This window comes from Leucopleurus acutus, assembly GCF_964270905.1.
Source record: "Leucopleurus acutus genome assembly, chromosome: 15".
Taxonomy (NCBI): domain Eukaryota; kingdom Metazoa; phylum Chordata; class Mammalia; order Artiodactyla; family Delphinidae; genus Leucopleurus; species Leucopleurus acutus.
This window is the reverse complement of record NC_139157.1, coordinates 67,979,302-68,006,632: the sequence shown is the minus strand read 5'-3', so window position 1 is coordinate 68,006,632 and position 27,331 is coordinate 67,979,302. Positions and strand designations below refer to the sequence as shown.

The 27,331-nt window shown below is 41.6% G+C and overlaps 1 protein-coding gene across 1 annotated transcript; it reads right to left on the bottom strand.

Annotated features, from left to right (window-relative positions):
- Positions 1–24,000: 24,000 nt before the first annotated feature.
- On the bottom strand, positions 24,001–25,419 carry CNR1 (cannabinoid receptor 1; the record flags this gene model as incomplete). The annotated part of the gene is made up of 1 exon (XM_082856059.1): positions 24,001–25,419. The coding sequence occupies one exon, from the start codon at positions 25,417–25,419 to the stop codon at positions 24,001–24,003; it is 1,419 nt and encodes a 472-aa protein (XP_082712185.1).
- Between the last annotated feature and the right edge of the window lie 1,912 nt (positions 25,420–27,331).

Below are 27,331 nucleotides of genomic sequence, written 5' to 3'. Positions count from 1 at the left end.
ATTCTTAATAACTTTGTAACAAGGGACCTGCATTTTCATTTTGTACCAGGCACCACAATTATGAAGTCAGTCCTGCTTCCTCAGTAGTATTGGTTTCCTCCTTCTTTTTACAGGTCCTGGGACCCCTTGTGAAGTCAAAGAGGTCAGACTGGCCCTTTGGGGTGTATTGTTATCAAGGAAGAGAACACATTGGGAATTCTCTCACCAGCAGGAACTTTCCATCACCCCGATCACCTCCACTGAGAGAATCTCCTCTGAGTGTCCTAGGTCATTTGGTGACCATGACTCCAACACATTCTTCTCCCCAGTCTGAGACCTCAGTTTTTCTCTTCCTAGGACTCCTCACCTGAACTTTGTCTCATCCTCTTCCACCTTCAGGTGACTCATCCTCATCAGGTGATTGGGGCTGATGCAACTCAGTACCTCAATGGCAGAGACACTGAACCTGGTACCTAGACACCTCAGGACCTGAAGTCTGAGCTCAAGTGTTCAGAAAAAGGTTTTCCTGATAGTAATTGGAATGCTCTCTAGAAGAAACAACCAGCAAGAGGTGGGCTGAGGTGACAAGAAGGACACAAGTGCTTTGAAAGAAAGGGGCTAAAGGATGGTAAGAGAATCAACAGGAATCAAAACAATAACTGGGTCTAAGGAAGAGGCACGTGTCCATCCCTTATGAAGATATATGCAAACGAGTATGCAAATGAAGGGAAAGAAGGCAGGGGAGGTGTCCCGTGAGTATCAAAACTGATTGAAATGTCAACTGTCATCTGCTACTTCAGGGTCCATTGTGGAGGAAAGGCCAGGACTTTACTGGTAAACAAATCTGACAGGAACTGGACCACGCCTTTCTCTTTTAAACACACACACACACACACACACCACCACCACCACCACCATCAATCATGACAATATTATTTTATCGCACCTGACTTGCTCTGTCAGACAGCTGCTCTTAGGGATCAGGATTTTTATCCTTTTTTTTTTTTTTTCAAGTCACGGCTGTTTGTCACAGGATCTAGGACTTGGTGTGTGTCTTCAAAATACCAGCTCAATTTATGACCTCTTTCTTTTAAGCAGCTGTGTGTTCTGCATCAGGGATGATGACATTCAATGCAGATTCGATCAGATTTGAAGAGTCGGGAACATGAAGCATACTGCTTGGAACCAATTCTCGTTCTGCTGTTGCCAGCTCTGTAGCCTTAGACACATGTCTAAACTTCTCTATGCCTTGGTTGCTTCATCTAGAGGCAGGATGTTGTGAGGATTAGATGGGTTAATATACATAAAGCACTTACCATGCCTAAGCACTCAATAAATGTCAGCAATTATTATTGTTGTTGGCTTTTCTCTCTGCCTTGGGAGGAAACAGAACTGGACTGTGCAGAGTGTGTTGTGAGGCCCTGCTTTCTGGAGCCCTGGGGCCACATTTCCTGCTCCAAGCAAAGGCTGTCATCCTTCCAGGGTGTCAGAGCATCCTTACCTCTTATGGCGGCAGCAGGGCTTGATTCAAAGGTATCCCTCTCTTTAACCTCTGGGCAAAGGTGACATATTCCATGTTTATTTCCTGAAGAAGTTTACCAGGGAGAATATTTCTGACCATTCACATCCAGAGCAGAGCACAGAAATATGACTGTGCTGGGTGGGTAATGTTATTTCCAGATATTGGTAAATCTGGTGCAGTGGTAAATGAGACAGCAAGATGAGGATGATCTCTCCAATGCATAAGTAAGAACAAAACATGTGACACTTGGGAAAAACCTCTCTGGGAAATCAGTGGGTCCAAGGGGTGGAAATACTAACAAAACTGATGGGACTACAGTACCTGATGAAAGGCAGCTTCTTTCTCACCACATCTCTGCAGCCCATAAAAAGCAATAAAATCAAACCAATTACACAATAAAATATTTCGACCACATTATTCAGTTTAGCCTGCTAACACAATGCTAGACCTTAGCATTTTCCATTGCTTCTCGCTTCTTTGTGGAAAGAATTCACCCCATTAAGGTGATAGCTGTCCTTGATACTAAAGTAACATTCAATCTCTCTTCTTTTTTTTTTTTTTTTCCAGATGCAAACCAGGGACACTTGTGACTTGCTTTCAGAGACTGTCTCAAGCACTTGGGGTTTTAATTGATTATTTTTTTTAGCTCAGCCAAGCTTACCATTGGACAATCCTTTGAATTTTCAAACAAAGCCCAATACCACAGAAGCCCTGCAGCATCTCAGAATAAAGCAATGTTAAATCCCAGAGAAAGCATTTGATTTCAGGAGCAGCCATATCCTTCGCGGTCCCCAGTAGATGCACCTAACAGCCTTCTGCTAGAGGAGACTGTCATATTCTGCGACCTCCAACTCCCTCTCCACTCGAGTATCAGGTTCTGTGGTACTTGCATTAACTGACCACAGCCAGAGAGCCCCAAAAGGAGTCCAATGATCAGAAGGAAATCGCTCTGGATAGGAGCCAAAGGAGAAGAAAAACAACCTTATGCCCCAAACTGGTTTCCTTAACACCTTCCGTCTGAAGGAAATACGTACGTGAGATCATCGGGGAGATGACGATAACAGGGACGTCTAGGTCACCTTTGCCCCCGAACACTGTGTATTGTTAACAGTTGAATTTTCAGTTGCTTCATCTAAGCTTTTTGAGTGCTTTGCGCTGGTAAAGATAATAATGATGATAATAAGGTAAAAAAAAAAAAAAAAAGCTTCCTATCCTAACATTTCTTCAGATTCCACCTGGGTGACACTTTCGTTCTTTTTGGCACAGCAGTCCATGAAGGGGCAGTAAAGGTATAACATGCTAGGAGGATGTACTTAACCCAACACACTGTGACACTAATGAAAAACATCTCATCCATGGTCCTATGAAACTATTTGCATGAACTCTCCCTTGTTGCTGGCAATCATGCTGTGACAACCGTCATCTTCAACAAGAGGAGAACCTTAAACATCAAATTTTGGCAAAAACATCTTTTACTAGCAATGAGTAATTTCAGGAAAACAAGTGCTTCTACATAGATTTCCCTTGCATACACTGACCTAATGTAAGGAGACAGTGAAGGCTGACTGATCAACAAGACGCTTTGAAGCAAATACTCAGGAATGCCTATCCTTCTGATTTCCATTCGTAAATATTTTCTTTTTCGTGTGCTTGTAATGAAAATTGAAGCTAGTAGGACTTTTTATTGGCTTTAGGAGGTTTTTGAGGTGGCAGAATTTCTCAGTCTAGTGTGCAGATCTGACATTTGCTCTTAGTTGATTCCGAATATGTAATAAAATGTTTGGTAGAGGATTTACGTATACATTTGCACTACCTGTTCTGTTGGTATTTCATTGGTGCTCAAAGATCAAAAGGGTTGGATCTCCCTTCTCGTGTGGAACATGGGGTTGAGGCCCTTTATGGTCCAGCTAACAGAATGTTTCGTATTGTCACTTGAGGTTTTCAAGATGGTGAGAAATTTCTAGAATGTGTTCCCAAGGGGATGGTAGTCAGGACCAAGGAAAACAGCTGGAAGCAACTCACTAACCTAAACAAGTCTAAATGAAACAAAACAAAACAAACAACAACAACAAAAAACCAAGATGCAAAACCAAACATTTAAGGAACCAAGAGAATTCAGTTAGAGAAAAGACATGAAGGAGAGGGAGGGAGGTGAGCCAAAGTGAATTCTCTGATTTAAGGTACCGACCCTCACTCCTGCTTTTTTAGGGTACCTCTGGCCCCTGAGCTATTTGTGTTGGAAGGGGCCAGTTCCAAGTGGACAATCTGACTGTCTTCCATATGTGGGCTTCGTTATTTTTTCATGGGACCCAGGCACCTCAGAGCACGCTGCATTTGAAGACTGTTTTCACCCCTTGGAAGCCTAGAGTATAATAATACTGTCAACAAAGAAGGAAAAGGTGCATGATTTCTATGATGGGCATGTAATTCTTCAGTAGACCCACAGGTCTTAAAATCATTCTTTTGCAGATTAAATGTGACCTATCTTCCTAATTTCCTTCTTCACTGGATGGAGCAATGATGTGTGAGTGCAAAAGGATGAAGTTGATGCAGAAAAATATAGGGTGAAAGTGAACCCCCCACTGTGATTGAGTAAGGGAGAGTGATTCCTGTGGTCATAGAAGGCTTTGGGTAAATTCATGAGGTTTGAGAGACAGCTCAGAAGATAGCTGGTGGCAAAGATCACTTAGTGTATTTGAGAATGGTAGATATTCATCAAAATACTCAGGCGAAAGGACGAAGATGCGGGAGACAGGTGTGGAGCAAGGTGAGTTCCGGGGGAATAAACCAAGGTCTAGAGCCCATGAAAAAGCAAGTTGGTGGATTTTTAGGACCACCTACCAAAAGGCCACCTTTGCCCTCACTGGGTATTGATTGAAGTTTTGGGTCTCAGTTTGAACAGCATCAGGTTAAAACTAGAAGCCTTGAGTTTTTCAAACTGGCAAGGCACCTTATTCCTCGTGAGCACTTAGGTAAGTCTCTTACACTATTTCAATCTACAGAGTTGCCTAGTGTAAGAGGGCCTACCACCTGGCTAGTCTTTCTTAAGAGTTATTCGTGGATCACATGAGAAAGCATATGAATGTGTTCTGAAAATCTAAACCGGGACTTTCAATAAAACGGTAGATCAAGAAGGCAAGAATGCAAGTTCAAGTGCTGGAAAAATATTTTTCTGCCAATTATTCAGTACAGAGCTAAGCTCAAACAATGAAATGGAAATGCCGTGGCAGAAATTGAGAGAAACCAAAACCAGAGCAGTAAGTAGCAGCTGACACCACTTGTCCAAGTGGGTTTCAGATCAGATACGTCTCTAGATTCCAGAGGTTGGGGACCCAAGACATGGCTTTGGTTCTTTGTGAGGTCTGGGGGGGGGGGGGGGCGGTGGTGCTGAAAAGGAACCCCACGCATAGAGCCTGGAGTCTTAAAAGCTGCCTTGTTTATTGAAAGAGATCTAGAAAAACCTTTCCTACCAGCTCAGAAAAACAGCTTATTATTTGTCCAAGGCTTTGGGGGTAAAAGGGGAAGAGCTGCTTATGAGAAATGTAAAGCCACATGTGAGCTGTGTGAAACGTAGATGTGGTCTGCATTCATTCTACTAGGCTGGTGCAGACAACTTAAACCATGACGTTAGCATCAGAAGCTGATTCTGGACTACTGAATGACTTGAAAGCCCTGGTGACAACACGTCTGAAAGGACTCAGAAATGCTTTATTCTTTTCTCCCACGTTCAGAGCGATCAAGACCTCCTGGGAAAAACAGGCCCTGCAGAAGATGAGCTCACAAATTAAAAAATTGCAAACCGGCATGAGGAAATGAATCATCGTGAAGGAGAGTCAAGGAAGGCATGAAAACAAATGAAAACTAGCTACCCAAGTTTGAACATAATAAATTTGAGACTATGTAGTTTTTGAAAGAATTGCATAGAACTTCTGGAAATGAAAACAATAGAGATTAAAATGTTTAAATGCTAAAAAGGATACATATGAGTATGATGAGAGGTTATGTATCAGAAGTAGATGTTTTTATATTATACAATAATGATAAATATTATGAGAATAAGGAACTTTTATGTAATATTTATTAATGCCCACTATGAAGGTCTATATTGAGTTCTGAAGATACCAAAACCAGTTAAGATGCAGTCCTTGACCTTGAGGCACTCATATTCTAGGACAGACCACAATAGTGTAAAAAAAGCAATAAAATATTACAGATGAATAGGCCACAAGGAGGCTTAAATGAGGGAGTGATCAAGTCTATCTATTGCGGTTGGGTGGAGGGCAGTCAGAAAAGCCTTTGTAGATCCTTGAATTGAGGCCTGAACTATGGGTGGGTATTTTCCAGACCCATAAAGAGGGAAAGCCATTAAAAGTAGAAGGTGCATGGTAAAACAACACGGTAAGTCTGGGCCACTGGGTGTGAGGTGAAGGAAAAGGTAGAGAAGTAGACAAGGGTAGGTCGTGAATAGCAATAGTGATTTTTACAGAGAGGTAGAAGGAAAGTACAATCGTACTACAGTTAGGAACCGGGAGTCAGACTTCGTGGTTAAATCTTGGGTCTGAAATTTACTAGTAATATAACCTGTCTCAAATTACTTAATCTCTCTATAGCTCAGTTTCTTCAACTGTAAAATAGAGAAGAACAATATGAAATCTTCAGAAGGTTGTTGTGATCATTAAATGAGATTATGTGTGTCAACACCTGGCACAGTTTCTAGTATTTATTTATTTATTTATTTATTTATTTATTTGTGCGGTACGCAGGCCTCTCAGGGTTGCGGCCTCACCCGTTGCAGAGCACAGGCTCCGGACGCGCAGGGCCAGCGGCCATGGCTCACGGGCCCAGCCTCTCCGCGGCATGTGGGATCTTCCCGGACCGGGGCATAAACCCACGTCCCCTGCATCGGCAGGCAGACTCTCAACCACTGCGCCACCAGGGAAGCCCTCTAGTACGTTTTAATGAGCACTGGCCCTTGTTATTATAACTACCATTCTTATTAAGACAGGGAGGATTTTGAGAAAGATGGATGCAAACAGCAAAGTCGTAAATATCATGGTATTTATTCAGTCAACAAATACTTGAGACCCTGTGTAAGGAACTAGGGTTATTGTAATGAATAAGACAGACTCAGTTCCTTCCCTCGAGAAACTTACATTCTAAAAGGGAGGACAAATATCAAAAGGAGGCAGAGAATATTAAAATATGAAAAGGAGGCAGAGAAAATGCATAGTGTTGCGAGGCATCACCTGGGAACGTGTTATAAACGCCATTTCTCAGATTCTATCCCAGACTTGCTGAACCGAAAACTGTGAACAGAGCCCATCAATCTGTGTTTGAACAAATACTCTGATTCTGACGCAAGCTAAAGTTTGAGAATCACTGCCCTAGGCTTTTATTTCTTTAAATTTCACGGCAGGAGCTCTTTATTGTAGTTGGAAACAGCCTAACAGCACCTGGAATGGAGCCATTGAAAATTCTGGGTACTCTTCTTGCACTTTCAGTTTTTCATGGGTTGTTCTGAGGACTAATTTAAGTTTAAAAGACCTTGTTTTTTAAATAGAATTTTGGTAAGAAAGAAATCAATAGCTAATTACAGTCTCTTTGATTTCGCCTCTTTACTACCCTCACGGAAATAGAATACGAGCCTGTTGTCCCCGGCAGGGGGCTCAACGGTCATCCAAAGGAGCAAGGAGAGGGTCCCTACCCAAGACCAGGAGTGAGGGCCAGCCATACACAAGGGCTGACTGCCGAGAATTCATCCCACTATCTGGCCTCTTGTAAGCTACTTGAAGCACTTAAGTGGTCAGTCATAAAGTACCTTCTAAAGAAAGTAGATTCAGTTAATTGCAGGGCTTTCAGTTTGTGACTGGGAATACAAATTAGGACAATACTACCTGTGGCCTTCCTGTTTGACCCTCCTCCCATAAGTGATGCTCAACCTTTATCTTGAATATATGTTGAAGAAATATGTAATGGAAGTTGATTCCAAGGAAGGCCGAATGATTCGCCTGCCCAGAGTTCCCCCAGGTCCAGGTCAGGCTGGAGCAAATGGACAGTTCTATGTCACAGCTGTTGAGAGACAGAGTGGTGGCTTGTTCTTCATCCATGACTGGGACCGTCCACCTCAAAGGCAAGTCAGGCTGCTGACCTCACTGGAAATTTAAGCAACAGTTCCAAATAAACACAGCACCTTTGAGGCTAAACACATAAACACAGCATCTTTTTAGTCTAGAGGAAATTTTCATCCCTCAGGTTGGTTTGTAAGGTGTTCAGCATTTGGAGGAAGTTTTCCTATAGACATCTTGTTATCACATTAGCTTATTTTTTTTTCTTTTGGCCGTGCTGCATGGCACACGGGATCTTAGTTCCCCAACCAGGGATTGAACCCCTGCCCCCCTGCATTGGGAGCCCGGAGTCTTAACCACTGGACCACCAGGGAAGTCAACATCTTGTTATCTATGGTCATTGGGTAACCAGGTCAAGACATGCTGTGCCCGTAGAGTAGCATTAATAGTGCTGATTTAACTAGGCATAATCCCTATCTATAAAGGATGAGAAGGAATGCATTTGGATGCTAAGACTACATCCATCTCCTATAATGGTAGGGTCACTGAAGGCAAAGTTTGGTCATGAGCAGTGGGTTGGGAGAAGGATGCAGAAGGAGAAAGGAAGATGTATACCTTCACTGAGTGTAGTGCTTTTATACACTCTACATCCCTAGAATGGAAGAAAATGCTCAGTAACCTATAAGAAGGCCTCTCTTAGTGTTCTGCACTGGGGACTCCAGGCGTTGTGATGGGTGGGCAGAGGTGGAGGGGTGGATCGGGTTCTGGGTCATTTCAAAGCCAACAGGTGGGGGTGGGGCTGTCTGTTTGGCAGCATTTATATGTGGTCTTAAAGTACATTCCCAAGTGGAGACATTGACCTTTTCTTTAGATAAAGAACAAGAAAGTGATTGACAGATGGAAAACCTTTTGTGTGTGTGACCAGAATATTGGAATGAATATGGGATCCCTAAGATTCAAATGTAGTGTGCCTGCGGTTTGTTTTATTTTTTATTTTTGTTTGTGGTACGCGGGCCTCCCACTGTTGTGGCCTCTCCTGTTGCGGAGCACAGGCTCCGGACGCGCAGGCTCAGCGGCCATGGCTCACGGGCCCAGCTGCTCCGCGGCATGTGGGATCTTCCCAGACCGGGGCACGAACCCGTGTCCCCTGCATCGGCAGGCGGACTCTCAACCACTGCGCCACCAGGGAAGCCCCTGGGGTTTGTTTTAGAACCAAATCAAAAGTGCTCCTGATGACATGACAAAGTGTCAATGGAAATGGAGGATTCCATAGGTCCACGGTCCCACTTGGTATTTGCCCAAGGTTTGAACCCAGGCACTCTGATTCCAGAACCTCTATTCTTAATCAGCTAAACTTCCATAAATTTAACTGCCTCTGAGTCTCTGGATTTGTGGACAAAAGGACGTACCAGCCTTTTGCAGAATAAACTGTCACAGGTGGAGGAGCCTTTGTTCTCTAAAATTTGCACTTAACCTCAATTATCCTGCAAGTTCAGATAGGCATGCAGTGAGATTGAGGGAATTTTCAATGTACTGGTTTAATCTGGAAGAATTCCATTAGACTATTTCTCTCCCCTCTAGTCTCCACTCACTTTCCCCATCTCACCATCTCTGTATCTTTTTAAAAAGACATTAATATGGCTAGAACACTTTAATTCCCAGATCTACCATGTATTTGCACATGACTTTAAAGGTAGGGAATTCTCCAGTGATTCTCCTATAAACATTTGTAAATTGCAGTGTCTACATGTGTAAATGGCAGGTAATGGTCATTGCTTGATGGGCTTTTAAAAAGCAGTGTGTTTGTACATGGCTTCTGGCTTCCTTGGGTCAAAGAATTATATCAATTAAAACAGAAAGATTCTGACATAACACCAGTTATGACTGGGAAATAGAAGAACATGCCTACAGTAAGAACCATGGAGCTCAAAGGGCAAATGCTTTCAGTTGAGTGAAACTAATAAATTATTGGAAAACACTTTTCTCAAAGAAGAAAATGTCATATATATAAACAATAGCATTATTATTAACTTTAAAAAGATACAGAATGTCTCTCCTTGCAGCCCATCAAAATCATCTTTCAAACATCTTATTCAGAAACAATGACCTACTACAATGTTTATTTAGAAACTGAAATTCCCAGTGCAGAATAAACACTTATTTCATTGATGCAACTCTGGAAGCTTAAAAGGCATTATTAGATGCAGGTGGTGAAAGCAGCCTACTGGCCTTCGTACAAATGAGATCAAGACATGCCCAGGAGAATTACCAGAAGTGTCCATGCCTGATCCGAGGGGGAAATTGACAGTAGATCGGAATCTACATGGTAGACATATATTATTGAAAACATAGGCTTTACAGTATAGTATCATAGCCTATCATTTACTATTATCATTTAGGATGGTAAATTATTATTATCATTTAGCCCACCCAGCCCAGGGTAAGTGAAGTAAAAGTGATTATTAACAAATACATATAATTGAAGCTATTATTTTAGAATATTTACACTAAGGTATAAATGATGATGAGTTCAATATGTCATGAGGACATTTGCAGTCTAATAAAGGATCTTGTTAATCTGAATTCATTTCTAATTGGAGAAATCGCAGCTTCTCTTCTCCTAGCAGCCACTCAATCCCTTCATCTCATCTGGGGAGTCAACATCCTCCACCTTTTGCTGCCTTGCAAACTAGTCCCGTACGGTATAAAATGCAGAGAATCAATACCGTTTCTTAGCAGGAAGTCTCATGTCGCCTAGACTTCTCTATCCTAACATCTTTACAAATGACTTCATATCTCATGGGACTTGGTAAAGAGAGTCATTTTTGGAGGGAGAAGTGAATGTTGGCTCAAACCTAATAGATATTCAAAATCCAAGGAATTGTAGACCTCTGAGTACAGGGGATCACTTACGTACTATAAATTATCACAGAACCATGTAACCTCCAAGGGGCTTTGAGTTGTTTCCCCAGTGTAGGCAATAGATTTGCACAGGTGTTTGTTGAATGAATAACATATAAATCAACAAATAATCAGATTCTGTTGACTCATGTCAACTATCATTAAGGAACAGAGTAAAACAGTTTGGTCTTTGCACAGGGCTTTAGCCTGACTAAAAAATCAAGAACAATGTAGCAATAAGCAATTACTCTAAAACATCATAATGGGATAGTTGACAGCTAGGAATCATGGTACAATCCTGTTTTTGAAAGTCAAATGGACAAGCTAAGTTTTTCAATCTGTATTCCCAAAATTGATTCCCCAAATTGGATCTCAAATCGATACTGAAATAGTGTTATCAATTACATGGAGAAGTTTCAAGTATAACCCTAAGACCACTGGGAATCATCTATTTTATTTATTTTCAGTGTCTACAGTTTTTTGCATGTATATGATTTTTGGGAGAAAATAATATCTATTGCAAAGAGTTTGACTTTATATGTGAATTCTATGCACGGAGATTGACTGCTACTGCATCACCCGGGAGGCTCTGGCTAGGTGGCATTGAATTTGATCATAGAAGACAGAATCATATTTTAAAAAGAATTCTCCCAGCAGTTCAGCTACATAGCAGAGGTTTGCCCCTTTTCTTTTCAGTGCTGGCTACAAACACCACACTCCCCTTCAGGCTGTCAGAGCTCTTGGAAGTAGGTAGAGAAGGTGAGACAGAACAAAAGGATTGGACCCTACTGGAAGCTTGTGGGAAGACACCCAGTCCCTTTGACATGACTTGCAATGCTGTCTCATTTTCTAAACCCTCCCGAAAAAAAATCTTACACGAATACAGCATTTGACAGACTTAACATGTAGCCACAGAAACGATCCCATTTAATCACGGTTCTAGCCCATTGGTTCTGCAAAGCAGCCAGGAAGACAAGTATTGGGGCCTCATCTATGGGGCAGGAAAGAAGTACAGCCAAGCTCAAACTCAGCTACTAAGTCAGGCTTGAACATGGGCCTGCCCTCCTTTCCAGGACAGCACGGTGGTTTCACTGAGTCTTTGCAGCTTTGGGGAGCCAGGGAGACAGGGGGCTGCCTGATGGTGATGGCCTTTCTGGAGAGGCTTGGGAGAGGTCCAAGGCTGAGCACTTAGCCTCAGCATCCACTGGACATGGACAAAATCACTGTTAAATGGAGGTAAAATCCCCTCTGGCTTGCCCCTGCCTTGATTATGGTCTTCTCTCTGTTTCTTTGGAGCTAATTATGTGGTCTGCCGAGAGTCTCCGCCCCCAGACCTCGTGCTGTCCTCCCTCTGACCATTTGCCTGACTGTTACTTCTGTCAGCAGACAGAGGTCAGCGAGAGAAGGCGCCAGGCTTTAATCAGCCTCCTCCCCCACTTGTTAACACCAGTGGAAAAATCTTTACAGAATGTTTCATATTTGGCTCTCAAGGATCTGGACATCCAGGGATTATTTATGGATTTCATTATTCACTTGATTCCATTCACTATAATTGTGAAGAGCCAAGGTTTGCCTACATTCCTAACACAATTTCAAGTTTGCAGAGGGGTCTTATGCCCTGAGGAATTGAACATATTCAGTTTATTATATCTATCCATGCAAACTATTCCGTGTTACAGAATACAGAAGGATGCAAGAAACACTTGCGTAGGATTAGAGGGTAGGAAGGGTGAAAAGTTTTAAACTATAGGAACATTTCCCTTTGAATAATATTGCTACTTCTGAAAAGTTATTAAAAATGGATTTATGCAAAACTGCAATGAGGTATCACCTCACACCGGTCAGAACGACCATCATTAAAATATCTACAAATAACAAATGCTGGAGAGGGTGTGGAGGAAAGGGAACCATCTTACACTGTTGGTGGGAATGTAAATTGGTGCAGCTGCTATGGAAAACAGTATGGAGGTTCCTCAAAAAACTAAAACTAGAGTTGCCATATGATCCAGCAATCCCAGAACTGGGCATATATCTGGACAAAACTATAATTAAAAAAGATACATATTCCCCAATGTTCATAGCAGCACTATTCACAATAGCCAAGACATGGAAACAACCTAAATGTCCATCGACAGATGAATGGATAAAGAAGATGTGGTACATATATACAGTGGAATACTACTCAGCCATAAAAAATGAAATAATGCCATTTGCAGCAACGTGGATGGGCCTGGAGATTATTATACTAAGTGAAGTAAGTCAGAAAGAGAAGGACAATTACCATATGGTATCACTTATATGTGGAATCTAAAATATGACACAAATGAACTTATCTACGAAACAGAAACAGACTGAGAGACATAGAGAACAGACTTGTGGTTGCCAAGGAGGAGGGGTAGGGGAGGGAGGGATTGGGAGTTTGGGATTAGCAGATGCAAACTATCATATACAGAACGGATAAACAACAAGGTCCTACTGTATAGCACAGGGAACTATATTCAATATTCTGTGATAAACCATAATGGAAAAGAATATGAAAAAGAATATATGTATGTATAACTGAATCACTTTTCTGTACAGCAGAATTAACACAACATTGCAAATCAACTATACTTCAAAAAAAATAATCTTTTTAAAAAATGAGATTTATGAACATTTAGCTACATTTGAAATCCAGCAGAGGAGTTGACAACTCAAGGCACACCCTGCTATGAGCTCTTTTGCAGTTGCAAATTCCCTCCCCATTTGTCTTTTTTATGAATTTGAATTTGAATCTATCAAGTTGTCTTAAAACACCTGTATAGCTAAATCTGCCAAGATGCTTTTCACTGACTACCTGATAGATGAATGAACTCATCCTCCTGCGGGAACATGAGAAGCTGTGTGGCTGTTTCCACGTTCAAAGGTGAGATGTGCCTATCATAAATTTGACATAAGGCTTTTAATGGACCACACCTGGTTAGGTTCCTACAATTTTTGAACACTCATTCTCTGCCTATGGGAGAAAAGCAAATGGACAAGTTTATACAGCCAGATTTAGAAGCTTCCGCTTTATGTAATGTTAAATCTGTTGGTTATTGTGTTTACATATATTTGGATAAGAAAGACCTGTTTGTTTTTAAGTTTCTAAATCTAATATCTTTGCAAATACTTTAATCACTTACCTAGGGAATTTTCATTAGGCCCAAATAGTTATATAAGCTCATTTTCCTTCATAAATTACATACTCTTTTCTGCTCTTTATGCCTCATTTTTACTCTCCTAGCTACAGAAAAAAACTAGTGGTTTTAGCTCCCATTTTCCAGATAATTGCTGTCTTTGCTGTCCTTTGCGCAAATGGCTTCAGAGTTCCAACCCAAACATATAGCACCATGAAAAATAAGCCAAAAAATTTGTAAGAGTTTAAGGTAGAGTAAAGCTGATTTTCCCCAGAGTTTTCGTTTCTCTTGGCCCACCGCCTAGCATCTGAATATTCTAGCCCTGGACACAAATGAAAGAGCTTTGCTCTTTAGACTGGTTTGTTCCATTTACTGTCAGAGATGACAGCAATGAGAGTAATGGCATTAAGCCTTGTTGCCAAGTCCCTTGGTTCACGACTGTTCCCAGGCATTGGTATACATTCCCATCTTTGCAACTAAGATGAGAGGTCATACATTGGTTACATGCTTAGTCATCCTTAGAAGCAGCCCTGGAAGTGCTTTTGGCTGTCCTTCAACTTTAAGAAGGCCAGGCTCTCCATAAGGAGAGCCATGGAAGCCGATTTCATTGGTGGCCACCGCATTTTAACCGTAGTGTTGCTTGTTTCTAGCTTCACACTATCAAAAGTGGTCTGTTAGTAGGCAAATAAAGTCTCAAGAAGCTTCCTGTTCTATTGCAGACATCTCCTGAGGCCACCTTGTTAAAGAATTTACTTTCATAATCAGTTTCTCAGAATCAATATTTCTTTTCCTGTTTCCCTCCACTTGGACATAATGTGATTAGAACAAAGAACACTCATGCTTTGGGACATACCAGAATTTCTGCTAAAGAAACACTGTCCAGCTGTCCTTCTCTCACATGTGAACTCAGCCGTCCTCTTTCCATGTAGACATGGCAATGGCTGTGAGAGCGGGGGAGTTCAACCCAGCGGGCTTGGGACTGGGGCACTAGAAGAAGCAAACATGCCCCCATCTTTTCGGAGGGGCCTCAAGAAGGGAAAACTTGTACCAAGATCTGTGTTGATTCATATTTGCTGTAGCAGCAACGTGCTCCATCTTGCTCGTCTCTCCCTAGAGGCTGTCCTTGGGAGACAGTGGCGTTTTGTAGTAAGTGTGTCCTATTCTGGGTCATTCAAAGGGATATTTGGATTTATCTACTGTCAGTGAATAATGCAGCAATCCATAAGGTTTTTCCCTTTGTTAGGAAATAGAGGGCATTTTCTAAGGCTTTCTATCTCTAATTCCTCAACCAGTGGGAAAGGATTAATACTTGAAAATATTTGCATCGGATGACGAAGTAAGACAAATTGTTCAGAGCCACCCATGTTAGAAAGAGAGGGATTTAACAAGACAAGCAATCAGAGGCTGAATTGAACTGCTAAAAGGTCTCTGTCCCTTTCTAGAATAATCAGAGGTTTGAATGAGGCACAAACCAGAAAAATCGTTGTTAGTTTTATAAGTGCAAGTAAATAAAAGCTATCAAAAAATGTATGGCAAGTTCCCCCCACCCCCCAAAAAAGATGCAACATTTCTTTGAGTAGATTTTGTGAACACTGGTAGAGTGAATCTTGACAAAAACTGTGAAGTATGCAATTAAGCTGGAAAAGGATTGATGGCAGGATATTTTAAAGCTTTATTCCCCTCCCCACAGCATAACTCAAAGATGTTTTCGGTTTTTTTCCTTCCTTTTATAAACTCAAACTCCTAATTGAAAAACAGTCTGTGTTATTCGATATGAATGAAATAATTATATTTGCATCAGGTGTAAAGTTGGGTTGCTTTGGACAGTTTTAAAAGATTCTCCCCCTTAGTCCTTATTTATTTGCTCCCCGAAGGATTTCTGTATCTCTTTGGGCAAACCACACAGTAGCAGCAATAATCTTATTTACAAAGAGGGCAATAGGGCACAGGGTTGGAGGCCCCAAGGGCTGGAGTTCAATATCGTCCCTGTCATCCTGAGATCAGAGGGTTTGCCCCAGCCCAGGTGACTAACGACCAGGAACACTTTGTGACTGATGACCGCTCTGTTTGGGGAGCTAATTGATGTCCCCCAGTTCCTAGTGAATAATGCTCTTTCTAGCAGTGACAGTAATGTCATCAGGAGGGAAAATATGTGGCTGGCTAATGAGGAAACGGGATACAGAGCCCCCACCCCCCACCCCCAGCCCTGGGCGCTCTACTGGGCCAAGGAGGAAGTCATACTTTTACATACATATGCAATGCTTTGTAAAAAATCTCTTTGAACCAGCAGAACTAGGGGAAAAGCTACCTAAATTCTGATCTTTTTTGACTAAGATTATGAATCTGCTCAGGTCTCTGTAAATTACAGGGAGGTGCACAAAGAACGACGAAATCTCCTTAGCATCCGTGGCCCTTGGTGGTCTGGCCCTTGGCTCTCATCCTCATTACTCTCCTATGGGTACCACATCCCAGTCACATCAGTCTATGTGTCATTCTCTGGACATATCACGTTCTCTTAAATCTCTCACCTGTCTCTCCCACCCTACCCTTATTTTTCTCCCTATAACATCTTTTATCTCTATTTTTTCCCTTTTCTTTTTTTCCTGGCTAGCTCCCTCTTGGTCTTCAATGTTCTGCTCAGGTATTACTTCTTCTTAAGTCAGTTTCTTGTGCCCTTTCTGGTTTCCCATGGCCTTGTCTATTTTAGCATTTGTTACATTGCACTGAGATTATCTATTTAAGTGTTCACCTTCTTTCATTAGATCTTAAGTAATCTGAGGACTTGCCATGGTAGATACTCAATAAATGTTGCTTGAATTGAACAAAATAAATGCACAGTACAGTTTGCTAAATAGAGCCTGGCTTAAGGCTATCAACTCAGTAATGTAGGGGCTAAGAGCAAATCTCAACTCTACCACTTACTGGCTGTGTGACCTTGGGCAGTTTACTGTCTGCCAAATGGGGATAATGATACTTCACAGGCTGGTTGAGAGGTTTAAATGAGATGTTGCATCTCCAAATCAATGAGATAATGCTAACCATTATTGTTAATGCTAAGTACAACACAGGTTCTCAGTAAATACTTGCTATATTGTATTTTACGATTCTAACAAATTATATTTCATTGACTAGTAGAGTATTATTTCCTAGATGCCTTGTTCTATATACAAGTTAAAAATAAAGCACGTGTTTTTTTTAATTAAGAGAATTAAAATGAAAACTTTGTGGTAGGAAGTGGCCAAAGAGGTGGAAAAATAGTTACTCTAAGTGAGATCAGGAATATATTTGTAGCAGCCAGCTCAGGGCACAAATAAATCAAACCTCTCAGCCACTGTTTCAGCTACCCAAGGTGAGTGATGATTTATACTAGGCAGGTGATGAAGAACACGGATTTAATTTATTTTGACATCCAGAATGGGTTGGATAAGGTTTCAAATTGCTGCTGTCTGGAGAATGAAGGAGGGAAAACGCAGGTACCTGGTTAGAACCGTGCACCTCAGCACATCCCATGTAACACTGCAATGTTGTCAGGGGGAAAGATCCCGAGCTGGGAGCCCAAGGACCCGGGTTTGAGCTCCAGAGATTCAACTCACTACTAACTATCCATGTAAACTTGGGCAAGAGCCACACCTACATATGTGGAAATGTGCTGTAAAACACAAGAACTTTGGGTGTTATCTGTAGCAGGCATTCTGGTAAGAAAAGGTAAGTTTCCATCTTTGCATTTCCTAGTGCGGGGGAAGTTTTTGATACATACTTGTGGAATATATGGCTTTAACTAAATAATGGATGAATGAGTGGAGGCACTGTGGTTTAATAAAATTAATATGGGCTTTGGAATCAAGAAGGCCTGGGTTCTAAGCTTAGCTATGTGGTCTTTACCTGACTGAGCTTTTGTGTCACCTATAATATGAAGGTAATGACACCTACATGATAGCGCTGCTGAGGAGAGAGATATATATATGTATACACATGCACATCTATACACACACACAGATATATGTGTGTGTGTGTGTGTGTGTATATATATATATATAGTGCCCATATAAAGTGCTGGTACGATGACTGTCACTCATAGGCCCAACAGAATATAGCTTCTTTATTCCTGATTATTAACTAAAGCAGCAGTCCCCGAACTTTTTGGCACCAGGGACCAGTTTCGTGCAAGACAATTTTTCCATGGACAGTGGCAGGGGGTGATGCTTTAGGCGGTAATGCAATGATGGGGGCGATGGAGAGCAGCAGATGAACCTTTGGCTCGCTCGCCCGCCCTCCACTCACCTCCTGCTGTGCGGCCCGGTTGCTAACAGGCCGCGGACCAATAGCGGTCTGCTGCCTGGGGGTTGGGGACCCCTGAGCTAAAGGACTGGTATAGACATTGGCTGAATACGATAAAATGAATTATTTGAACACGGGTTAATTCCAATACTTACATTGGTGTAGCCCTTCATAGTTTTCAAAGCTCTTCAAAACACTTTACATCATCTGATGCTACTGACATTTTCAGAACTGGCATTTTTACTGATGAGAAAAGCAAGTCAGAGTTGTAGCTTGTCCAAGGCCAAATAGCTAGAAAGTGACTGATCCAGAACTACATCCTGGGTCTAATAATTTCTTCTCCAGTGTTCTCACCAGCACAATAGCTGCCTCTGTCAGTCAAAGCTGGGTGTCTTTGACATCTGTCATGATTCTGATGTTAGCCAAAAAGATTGTGTGCTAGGTAGTAAACATTTAAACATTTTCAAATGGATCAGGCTTACCCAAAGATGGGAACAACACTGTTATTGTTATTATTAAAATAAACAACTGAAGTGCTGCATTTGTCATCTAATTTCTTAGAGTTAAAAGAAAAATTATTCCATTGTTCTACAAATATTTGCGCATCCATGTTCAAAGCAATGAATAAGGTGCTGCAGTTAGTACTGGGGAGTCCCAGAATTCCATTTGGTTCTTAATCCAAGACTGCAACTGTATACTTTAATTACTCATCCCATTTGTCATTCCTTCCTGTCACTCTCTTTCCCTTTGGGTATGTCACAGGGAACTATATATCTTATAATCCTCTATATTCATTACTCAGCCTTACCCAGAAACTTGTGAAGTAGCTCATAAGTAACCCAACCTGTATTTTTGAGATGTTCAGAGACCCACCCATGCTGCACATTTCATCACCTCCTAAACTAATCAGATATGTACACTCCAAATTTCCCTTACCAGCATTCCAGGGACAAGGAGTTGAAGAACAAAGATAGTGTGTATTGCTCACCTTCTATATTCCAAGACTGTACCAAGAACTTCACATGTTATCACCTTCAAACCAGGAGAAACACTTACCATAGAACATTCTAAAGAGGATGGTGAAATTTTCCCAGTTGGAAGCATCTGGGGGCATACTGTGGCGCTTCTTGCATACCTCAATTGGTTTTCTGTTTCTACATCATTCTTAATGTATATTTCAATATAGATGGCAACATGTATTACTGATTGGTATCAGTTTTGAGTTTCAAGATGTTTGTGAAGATATTGAAATAAGTATCTTATTCCCTTCAAACCCCAGTATAAAATTTAAGAATTAAGAACACGTCATTTGCTCTTTGTTAGAAGCATTTATCTCATGCAGTTAACTACAATGTTTAATAAAAGAAGAATGAAGAGTTTTAATTATAGCTATTAAAAAAATAAAGATAATCTATTTTCAAATATTTGTCAATTCATCATTTGAAAAATTTAAAGTCTTCTTTCAAAATTGACTACGAACATACTTTATTTCAGACAGTAATACTGTGTAAACTTAATTGTAATGCTTTTTTATTGATACTTCATTATAACAATTTCAAAATATTTTCTCTTATTGTTCAGATAAAAATTTATGTTTTTATAAGTTAAGGTGAAAAGTAATTATCTTTTTCACATGGTTCCAAATGTATGTTATAAATTCTTTAAATTTATATATTTTACTGTCTGCTATGTTCCAACTTAATTTATACATTGAGAATAGTACATTTGCTTTAATTTACTTCAAAATCATTAAATGCTTTAATTAAATAATGACATAAAATGTATGGCAGGCTTTTGTCCTTTATTATGTAAATGATGGTTTTTTGCATGTTTTTCCTATGTTAAAAATTAATATATTAATCCAGTCTATACCCATTTCTCAAATAAAGTCTTCATTGCTTTTGGGGAACAAATCAATCTTTTAGAATTTAAACCCCAAGTGTTTTAACACCAGACTGTGAAATAAGGCAGAATTCAAAAACACTGTATGTTCTTTGTGATAATCTAGAATTTTTATTTGATTCCAGGTAACTTCAGACAATAGACATGATGGGATGTTTTCTCTTTGAATAAATAACAATTTAACTACATCATTGAACTAAAATATAGCGTGGGCTTAATACATTGTAAATATTACATTAGTACTACTTCACTATAGTAATCTAATGACTGAAGCTACATTGAATAACAATCTTACTAGTACTTGTGTACAAAGTTTTATTACTAACAAAGATATTGCAGCGGTTGCAAGGATGTCACCAGCTCAACAAACATCTAACAATACAATATTCTTCTAAGAGGAAAAGTAATCATGTTTGATTTACAGACAATAAAGAGCTTTGTTTTCCACTTGAAACATTGGAAATAAGAATCCAGATCATCTGGTATCTTAATTCATATTATTACAAGGAAAGGTTTCCTTTCTTGAGCACTCTGGATCCTCAGCAGGCCTGGTACACTAAGTTTACGTGAAGATAGCTTTTAGGATGCCACGGCAATGTAAGGAAACGCTCCTATCTGAAAATTACTGATTTGTAGGCCACTGCTTAAACATCTGACTTTTTAAAAACCTATTTACATACATTCAGCCCAAACCAGTAGATAAAATGTTTTGTCTATATTACAATAGGCATTGTTAACATTTCATCAGAAGGCCAGTGCAAGACAATTGTTAATAGCCGTTGCCCAGCATTTAGGAGATGTTAAAATATCATACAAATATACAGTTAGAACACGAGAAATCTAATTTTGCTCATGATATTGGTGGTCTCTTTTACAGACATGGGATGGCAGAAATCGATCAACAGGACAGTAACTAGAATGCCACTCATCAAGGGCCAAAATTCTCATCTGGAGGTTGGGCTTGTCTCCTGCAGTGTGGGTTTAGACGGCCAAAATTCCATGACACTTAATGCCACATAGACCTGACTCGATGTGACGGGAGGCTTGGGGATCATCTCAACTGTAGGCATATGTCTGTAGCTTCTTCCAGATCTGTGTTTCTTTTACATTTATTTCATACGGAGTGGAAAATTAGGGGTTCTTGGAGACAGCCCTTCTTTTTTAAAGAAAACTGTTAGTCTGGGATTGAAAGGTTCATCATTACTCTGAAGAAATTGAGCAGGTTGGCATTTGGCCCTATCTAAAGACATATAGGATGGTGAAATGCAAGATCAGGACACATATGTCAGCCTCAGAGGAAAGCAGGCAACTCTGCAGGTAGACCTTATAAAGCTTACTGCAATCTAAATTATATGTCAATCAATGGGTCTCATTAAGGGACTAATTAATGAATGACACTACTGAATAATAATGCTAATGAGTATATTCATTGGGGAGAACATTTGAGTCACTTGGGTTAGGAAATGATATTAAAAGTATCAGAGTGAATCAAACTCATTTAAATGTTTTAAAATGAAGGTGGTGTAACACATACATGATGTTATTTCACAGATATTTCTTAGAATATCAATAAGCACCAAGTTTAGTGCTGTCAGCCCCGTTGTCCCTTAATTTATTATATATGATTGAGATCTTATCAGCACAACACACTATAAAATCTACATTGCATACACACAAATACAGTTTCAAAAATGACTCCTGGAATTTTTCTACCAATAACAAGAATTTCATCTTCACCAGGTCTTCATAGCTGTGAGAAGAGCGTTGGTATTGCCTAGTGAGCTCTGAGATGTGTGGATTAATCTTCAGGGTAATTTAGAACAAAAGAGTGGCAATTCTTCAGTGGAAACTAGACCCTGGTGAGTTTTTCCATAAATAATCTTTTCTTCTTCTAAAGAGATCTTATTAATCCTCTAGCACACTGAGCATATCATCTGCATATCACAGAGAGGTAAAGTGAGGGAACCAGCAGGCAGGTTCGAGCCGTACAGACAATTAAAGGCATCTCAGCTTGGCCCACAAGCCACATCCAGCCTTACACTGCAAGAAAGGACATTGTTCCATCAGGCTGCTTGGGTACCACATAGCTAGCAATCACCAGATAAATGCTAGCTCTCTGCTTTACATCAGGCTATGCAGGCCTCCTGGTCCTGCAAAAGCCATGCTTTATCTGTTTAGGGAGAAGATAGTTTGTAAGTAAAATTTGTCAGAGTCAGGTGGCTTCTTAAGCATTATCAATGCTTACTGGGAAAGGGCCTAATTCACAGCACCCGTGGCACCATTAAGGAGTATGAAACTGGGGCGTAAGAAGAAAGCAAGCCATGCTCATATTTATGCTTTAGCACCTCTTGTTAATCAGGAACAGAGGAGAGGCCTGTTCTTTAAAGAGCCCAAACCTATACAGACAAAGCTGGGCGCTGGGCTGTCACCAAGGGCATCTGCACGAAGCGCAGAAGCAGCCGTATGACATCCAGGCCTCAATCACGAGTGTGTCAGGTCCTCACTGCCCTCTTCTGTCTCACCCACCGTCTGATAGGTCTTCTTACCACATAAGCCAGATCTGGTAGTCCCACTGCAGTGAGCAAAGTATAGTGCTACTTAAACTGGGATCACGCTGCCTACACACACAACTAAAATATGTTACCACTGGAGGGTTTTATTTTAGAGCTACTTCCCTTATAATGACTTACATCTCCGTGGACTTGATCAATATTAGGTGCTCAGAAACCAAAACACTCCCATTTCCCGACATGAACACTGTAAACACAGACCTTGACCTGAAGGTTCATTATAGATGACTCCTTGCTAAACGCTGGTCTTGTGAAATACCTAAAGGTCAGTTTAGTACTACTTGACCCAATTTCAAAGGGAGAGGGTTCTGAAGGCTTACGGTCAGTATTTTTATCAACTAGATTTCCGGAAGAACTCAATTTTAGAAACTGAATTCATGTGCAAGAGTGCAGCAAGGGGAACAGCTTACACGTGGTCACAGTTTTCTCACTTTAGGACATTACTAGAACAGTTACAGGATAGAAACACACACACACACACACACACATACACACACACACATTTATATTCACACTCACACACAGTATAATTTTACTGATCCAGACACTACTTCTTTTCAATTAAGAAAAAATGAAGACTGTTGTTTGGCCACCCAGGAATGAAATCTACTTAAACCTGGAATATAAGGATGCAATACTCTTCAAGAAAACAGCAATTGCACAGTGATAACAACATACATTAAGATTGACACATGCTGTCTTAAGAGGTCCAGTAAGCGCTAAAGTCTAAAGAAAGTCGGAGGTGTCAGCCAAAGTCAACATGCAGTCTCTCTTCTGTTCTGATTGTAATCCATCACCCAACAGAACAGCTATAGTCCAGGAGATAACACAAGTCCTCGTATGAAAATGCTGGACTAAGAAATTTTTAAGTGTCAACGAATTCTGCTCAAGACTTTGGACAGTCTTCAAATTCTTCTTGTTGGATTAACAGAAAAATAAACCTTTATGGTTATTTCAATGTCAAATTTAAATAGAGATATTTGAAAAAAATATTAAGGTTTCTAAAGTTACATCATGGGCAGTAATGTTTTAAAAAGTGGTCTCATTGGCATATATCCACTGCTTATGTGCCATTGTTCTTGTAGAAGCCCACCTTGCAGTTTTGCTGGACTAGACAAATATAAATAACACATGGTAAACACTGATACACATCTCACAGGACACACTACATTGTACAAAATAGCTTTACTTTAGTACTATAACTGTTGTAAAAATGGACATCTCTGATTACTTCCGGACAAGTACATTTCACATTATAATGAAAGTTGTGATTACAAAGGCATTACTCATTTGATGGCCTTTTTCTATGGGTATTTGGGCTTCCAATTGTGTAGCCAAAGTTCTCTCCTATTTCATTGAGACTTTGAAGGACCTTCCAGTCCCTTAAACAACAGCCTTTCTTCACCGTAAACCCCCGGAGAACTGAGTTTGAGGACCTACACTATGGAAACGTTAGAGAACTGAAAACTGATCACCGTGACAATCACCTTTTCACTGAGCGTGGTCAACTTAAAAAAATATAACCGATGAGACGACAGACTCTTCTGGGTTTTTGAGCTTTTAAAAAAAAGAGAGAGAGAGAGAGAGAGAATTTCTTTTCCTGTGCTGCCAGGGACGCGTCTGGCTCACAGAGCCTCGGCAGACGTGTCCGTGGACACAGACATGGTCACCTTGGCGATCTTGACCGTGCTCTTGATGCAGCTCTCCGCGGCCCTGTGGACGCTGGCTGCATTGTTGGCGTGTTTGTGCAGGCAGTCCGAGTCCCCCATGCTGTTATCGAGAGGCTGCGCGGTGCCTTCGCACGAGGGGAACATGCTCCGGAACGCATGTCTCAGGTCCTTGCTCCGCAGAGCGTAGATGATGGGGTTCACGGTGGAATTCAGCAGACAGAGCATGCTGCAGAAGGCAAACACTGTCTTAATGAGCTTGTTCATCTTCCCAAAGACGTCGTACACCATGATTGCGAGCAGAGGGCCCCAGCAGATGATCAAAACCACCAGAATCAGGACCAGGGTCTTGGCCAGCCTGATGTCCATGCGGGCTTGGTCCGGCCGGGTCACCTGCACCTTGCCGTCCTCGGACGTGTGGATGATGATGCTCTTCTGGGTACCGCGCTGGATCATGCGGACGGCGTGGCTGTGCGCCTTCCAGAGAATGTACATGTAGGCGTACACGATGAAGAGCAGCAGCACGCTGGTGACCCCAATCCAGAACATCAGGTAGGTCTCGTCGATGAGAGGGAAAATATCTGAGCACACGGATTGCAGTTTCTTGCAGTTCCAGCCCAGGAGAGGCAGCACGGCGATCACAATCGCGATGGTCCACATCAGGCAAAACGCCACCACGGCCTTGGGCCGGGTGACGATCCTCTTATAGGCCAGGGGTCTGTGAATAGATATGTACCTGTCGATGGCCGTGAGGAACAGGCTGCCGACGGAGGCTGTGAATGAGGCTGTGACCCCACCCAGTTTGAACAGAAACACGTTGGGGCTGTCTTTGCGGTGGAACACGTGGAAGTCGACGAAGCTGTAGACGAAGATGACGCTCCCCAGGAGGTCTGCCACGGCCAGGCTGCCAATGAAGTGGTAAGAAGGCCGACAGCGGAGGCTGCGGGAGTGGAGGATGACGCAGAGCACCAGCAGGTTCTCCAGGACCGTGAAGGTGCCCAGCGTGAGGGACAGCACGGCGATGGCTAGCTGCTGGCTGGGGTTCAGAATCATGAAGCACTCCATGTCCATAAAGTTCTCCCCGCACTGAATGTTCTCGTCGTTCTCCTTGTAGGAGGACAGAGACTTGTTGTAAAACTCAGTGAGGTTCACCTGGTCTGCTGGGACTAACTGGGGGTGCTCTCCCGCAGTCATCTTTTCTTGGAAGGGACTTCCCCTGAAGGAAGTTAAAGGAAATTTCTGCGGGAAGTAACCTAATTTGGATGCCATGTCGCCTTTGATGTCTTCGTACTGAATGTCATTGGCACCCACGTAGAGGAGGTCTGTGGTGATCGTTCGGAAGGTGGTATCTGCAAGGCCATCGAGGATGGACTTCATCCCCTCTGTCTTCGATTAGGCCACACTCACAGTGACGGAGAAAGAGCCCCGCAGCAGGAAACCCTGATGGGAGGGAAAACAGATAAGCTGAATGGGGAGAGAACAGGGAGAATGAAAACACACGAACAACTCGCCCCCCGCCCCCCAAAAAAACGACGGTAAACATCCCAAATATGTCCCCTTGTGTTATTTCATTCCTGTCTCTGAACATAGGTAAAATCCTTGTCCGATTCTGTCAACAAAATGTGTCGATCCTTCAGTTAAAGAAAAGCTTCCCAGGGAATTCCCTGGTGGTCCAGTGGTTAGGACTCCACACTTTCACTACCGAGGGCGTGGGTTCAGATCCCTGGTCACGGAACTAAGATTCTGCAAGCCACACAGAGCAGCGAAAAAATAAATAAATAAAATAAAGCCATGCATTTGATCAATGTACAGAAAAATATACCATAATAAAAATAAAAACACAATTAAGATTTAAAAAGGAAGGAAAAAAACAAGAAAAGCTGTCAAAAGTTGGTGAGGTAGGGCACACACCCAACACATCCATTTCTTTCATTATTTAGGCTCTCTGGACTTGAGTCGCTGTGTCAGGCCCGCGTGGACCTCCAGGGTCTGGTGGTCAAGTGAAAGCAATGTGTCTTGGGTGTGGCTGTGTTAGGGAGTGTCTGCCACCTGGCTTCTACTATCACACACGCACACACACACACAGAGTCCTGATGCTGGTGGGGAAAGCAACCACATGTCACACAATCTCTGCTCTTAAAGACTTTACTGCCTTGTCACATGCCTTGTCACACAGGTAAGACTGAGCATATAAGACAACCAAAGAACAACAGAGTGTGGAGTCAAGGACTGAGTCGTGTGGCCTGTGTGTTCAGTGTAAAGGCGGAGGAGGACATTGCTGGGAACTGTAGGAAGCAAGTGGCCTTAATGGGAAGATCCAGGTTCTAGCCCTGACTCCATCGGGCAAGTTTCCTCACCCAGAGAAGACGTTTGAACTGAGCCATGGCTGAGGTGAACTTCTAGAATGTCTACACCAGCCAAGAAAAATGTTACGAAGGGTAAATTTGCACTGATGCTCCCGGGAAGAACAAGATCTTTAACACTGGAAGGTAGTCACAATGGACAGTGCTTCCAGACAGCGACTTCCATCAGCAGCGAGGTGACACCAGCACACACTGGAGGACGGGAGAAAGACCCGATCATCCAGGCCTTTCCAGGTGGATGGCACTGGAAGTAAGGATGGCTGAGAGGAGAGGCCAGATTTTCAGGGCTCTTCAATTCTCAGCAAGGCAATTTGCCTCTGTTTCAAAATAAATGGCCAGAGAATTGGTGTTCCTATTTATAAATATTTGTTTAAAATGTGGCTATTGGGCTCTTTAGCTTATATATTAGAAATACTGAGGGCAGTCCAAGATGGCGGTGTAGAAAGATCCAGAACCCCCTCCTCCCAGAGGCCCACCTAATCTACAGCTACAAATGGAACAATTCCCTCTGAAAAAGACTTGAAAACCAGCTGAATGACACTTCACAACAAACAATAAAAGGGCCACATCAAGGTGTGTGGGAGAGGCAAATCATGATGTCGTATACCTGAAACTAAGACAGTGTTCAATGTCAACGATCTCAGTATAAATAAATAAAGAAGAAATATTAGAAGTACGGAGTGATATCTACAATCATTTTAAAAATCATCAAAGCCAATATTTTACTCACTAATTGTCTTTTTGTTGTTCCTAAAAATATCACACTGTATTGAGGGGGGAAAAGATAGGCATTAGCTTGGATCCAATTAAAATGTTCTGAATCCTCCTGCTAAAATACAGAGATCCCACCTATCTGAATTAATAATTCATTTATTCATCCATTCAACAAATTGTGGCACACCCAGTATATGCCAGGCACTGTACTA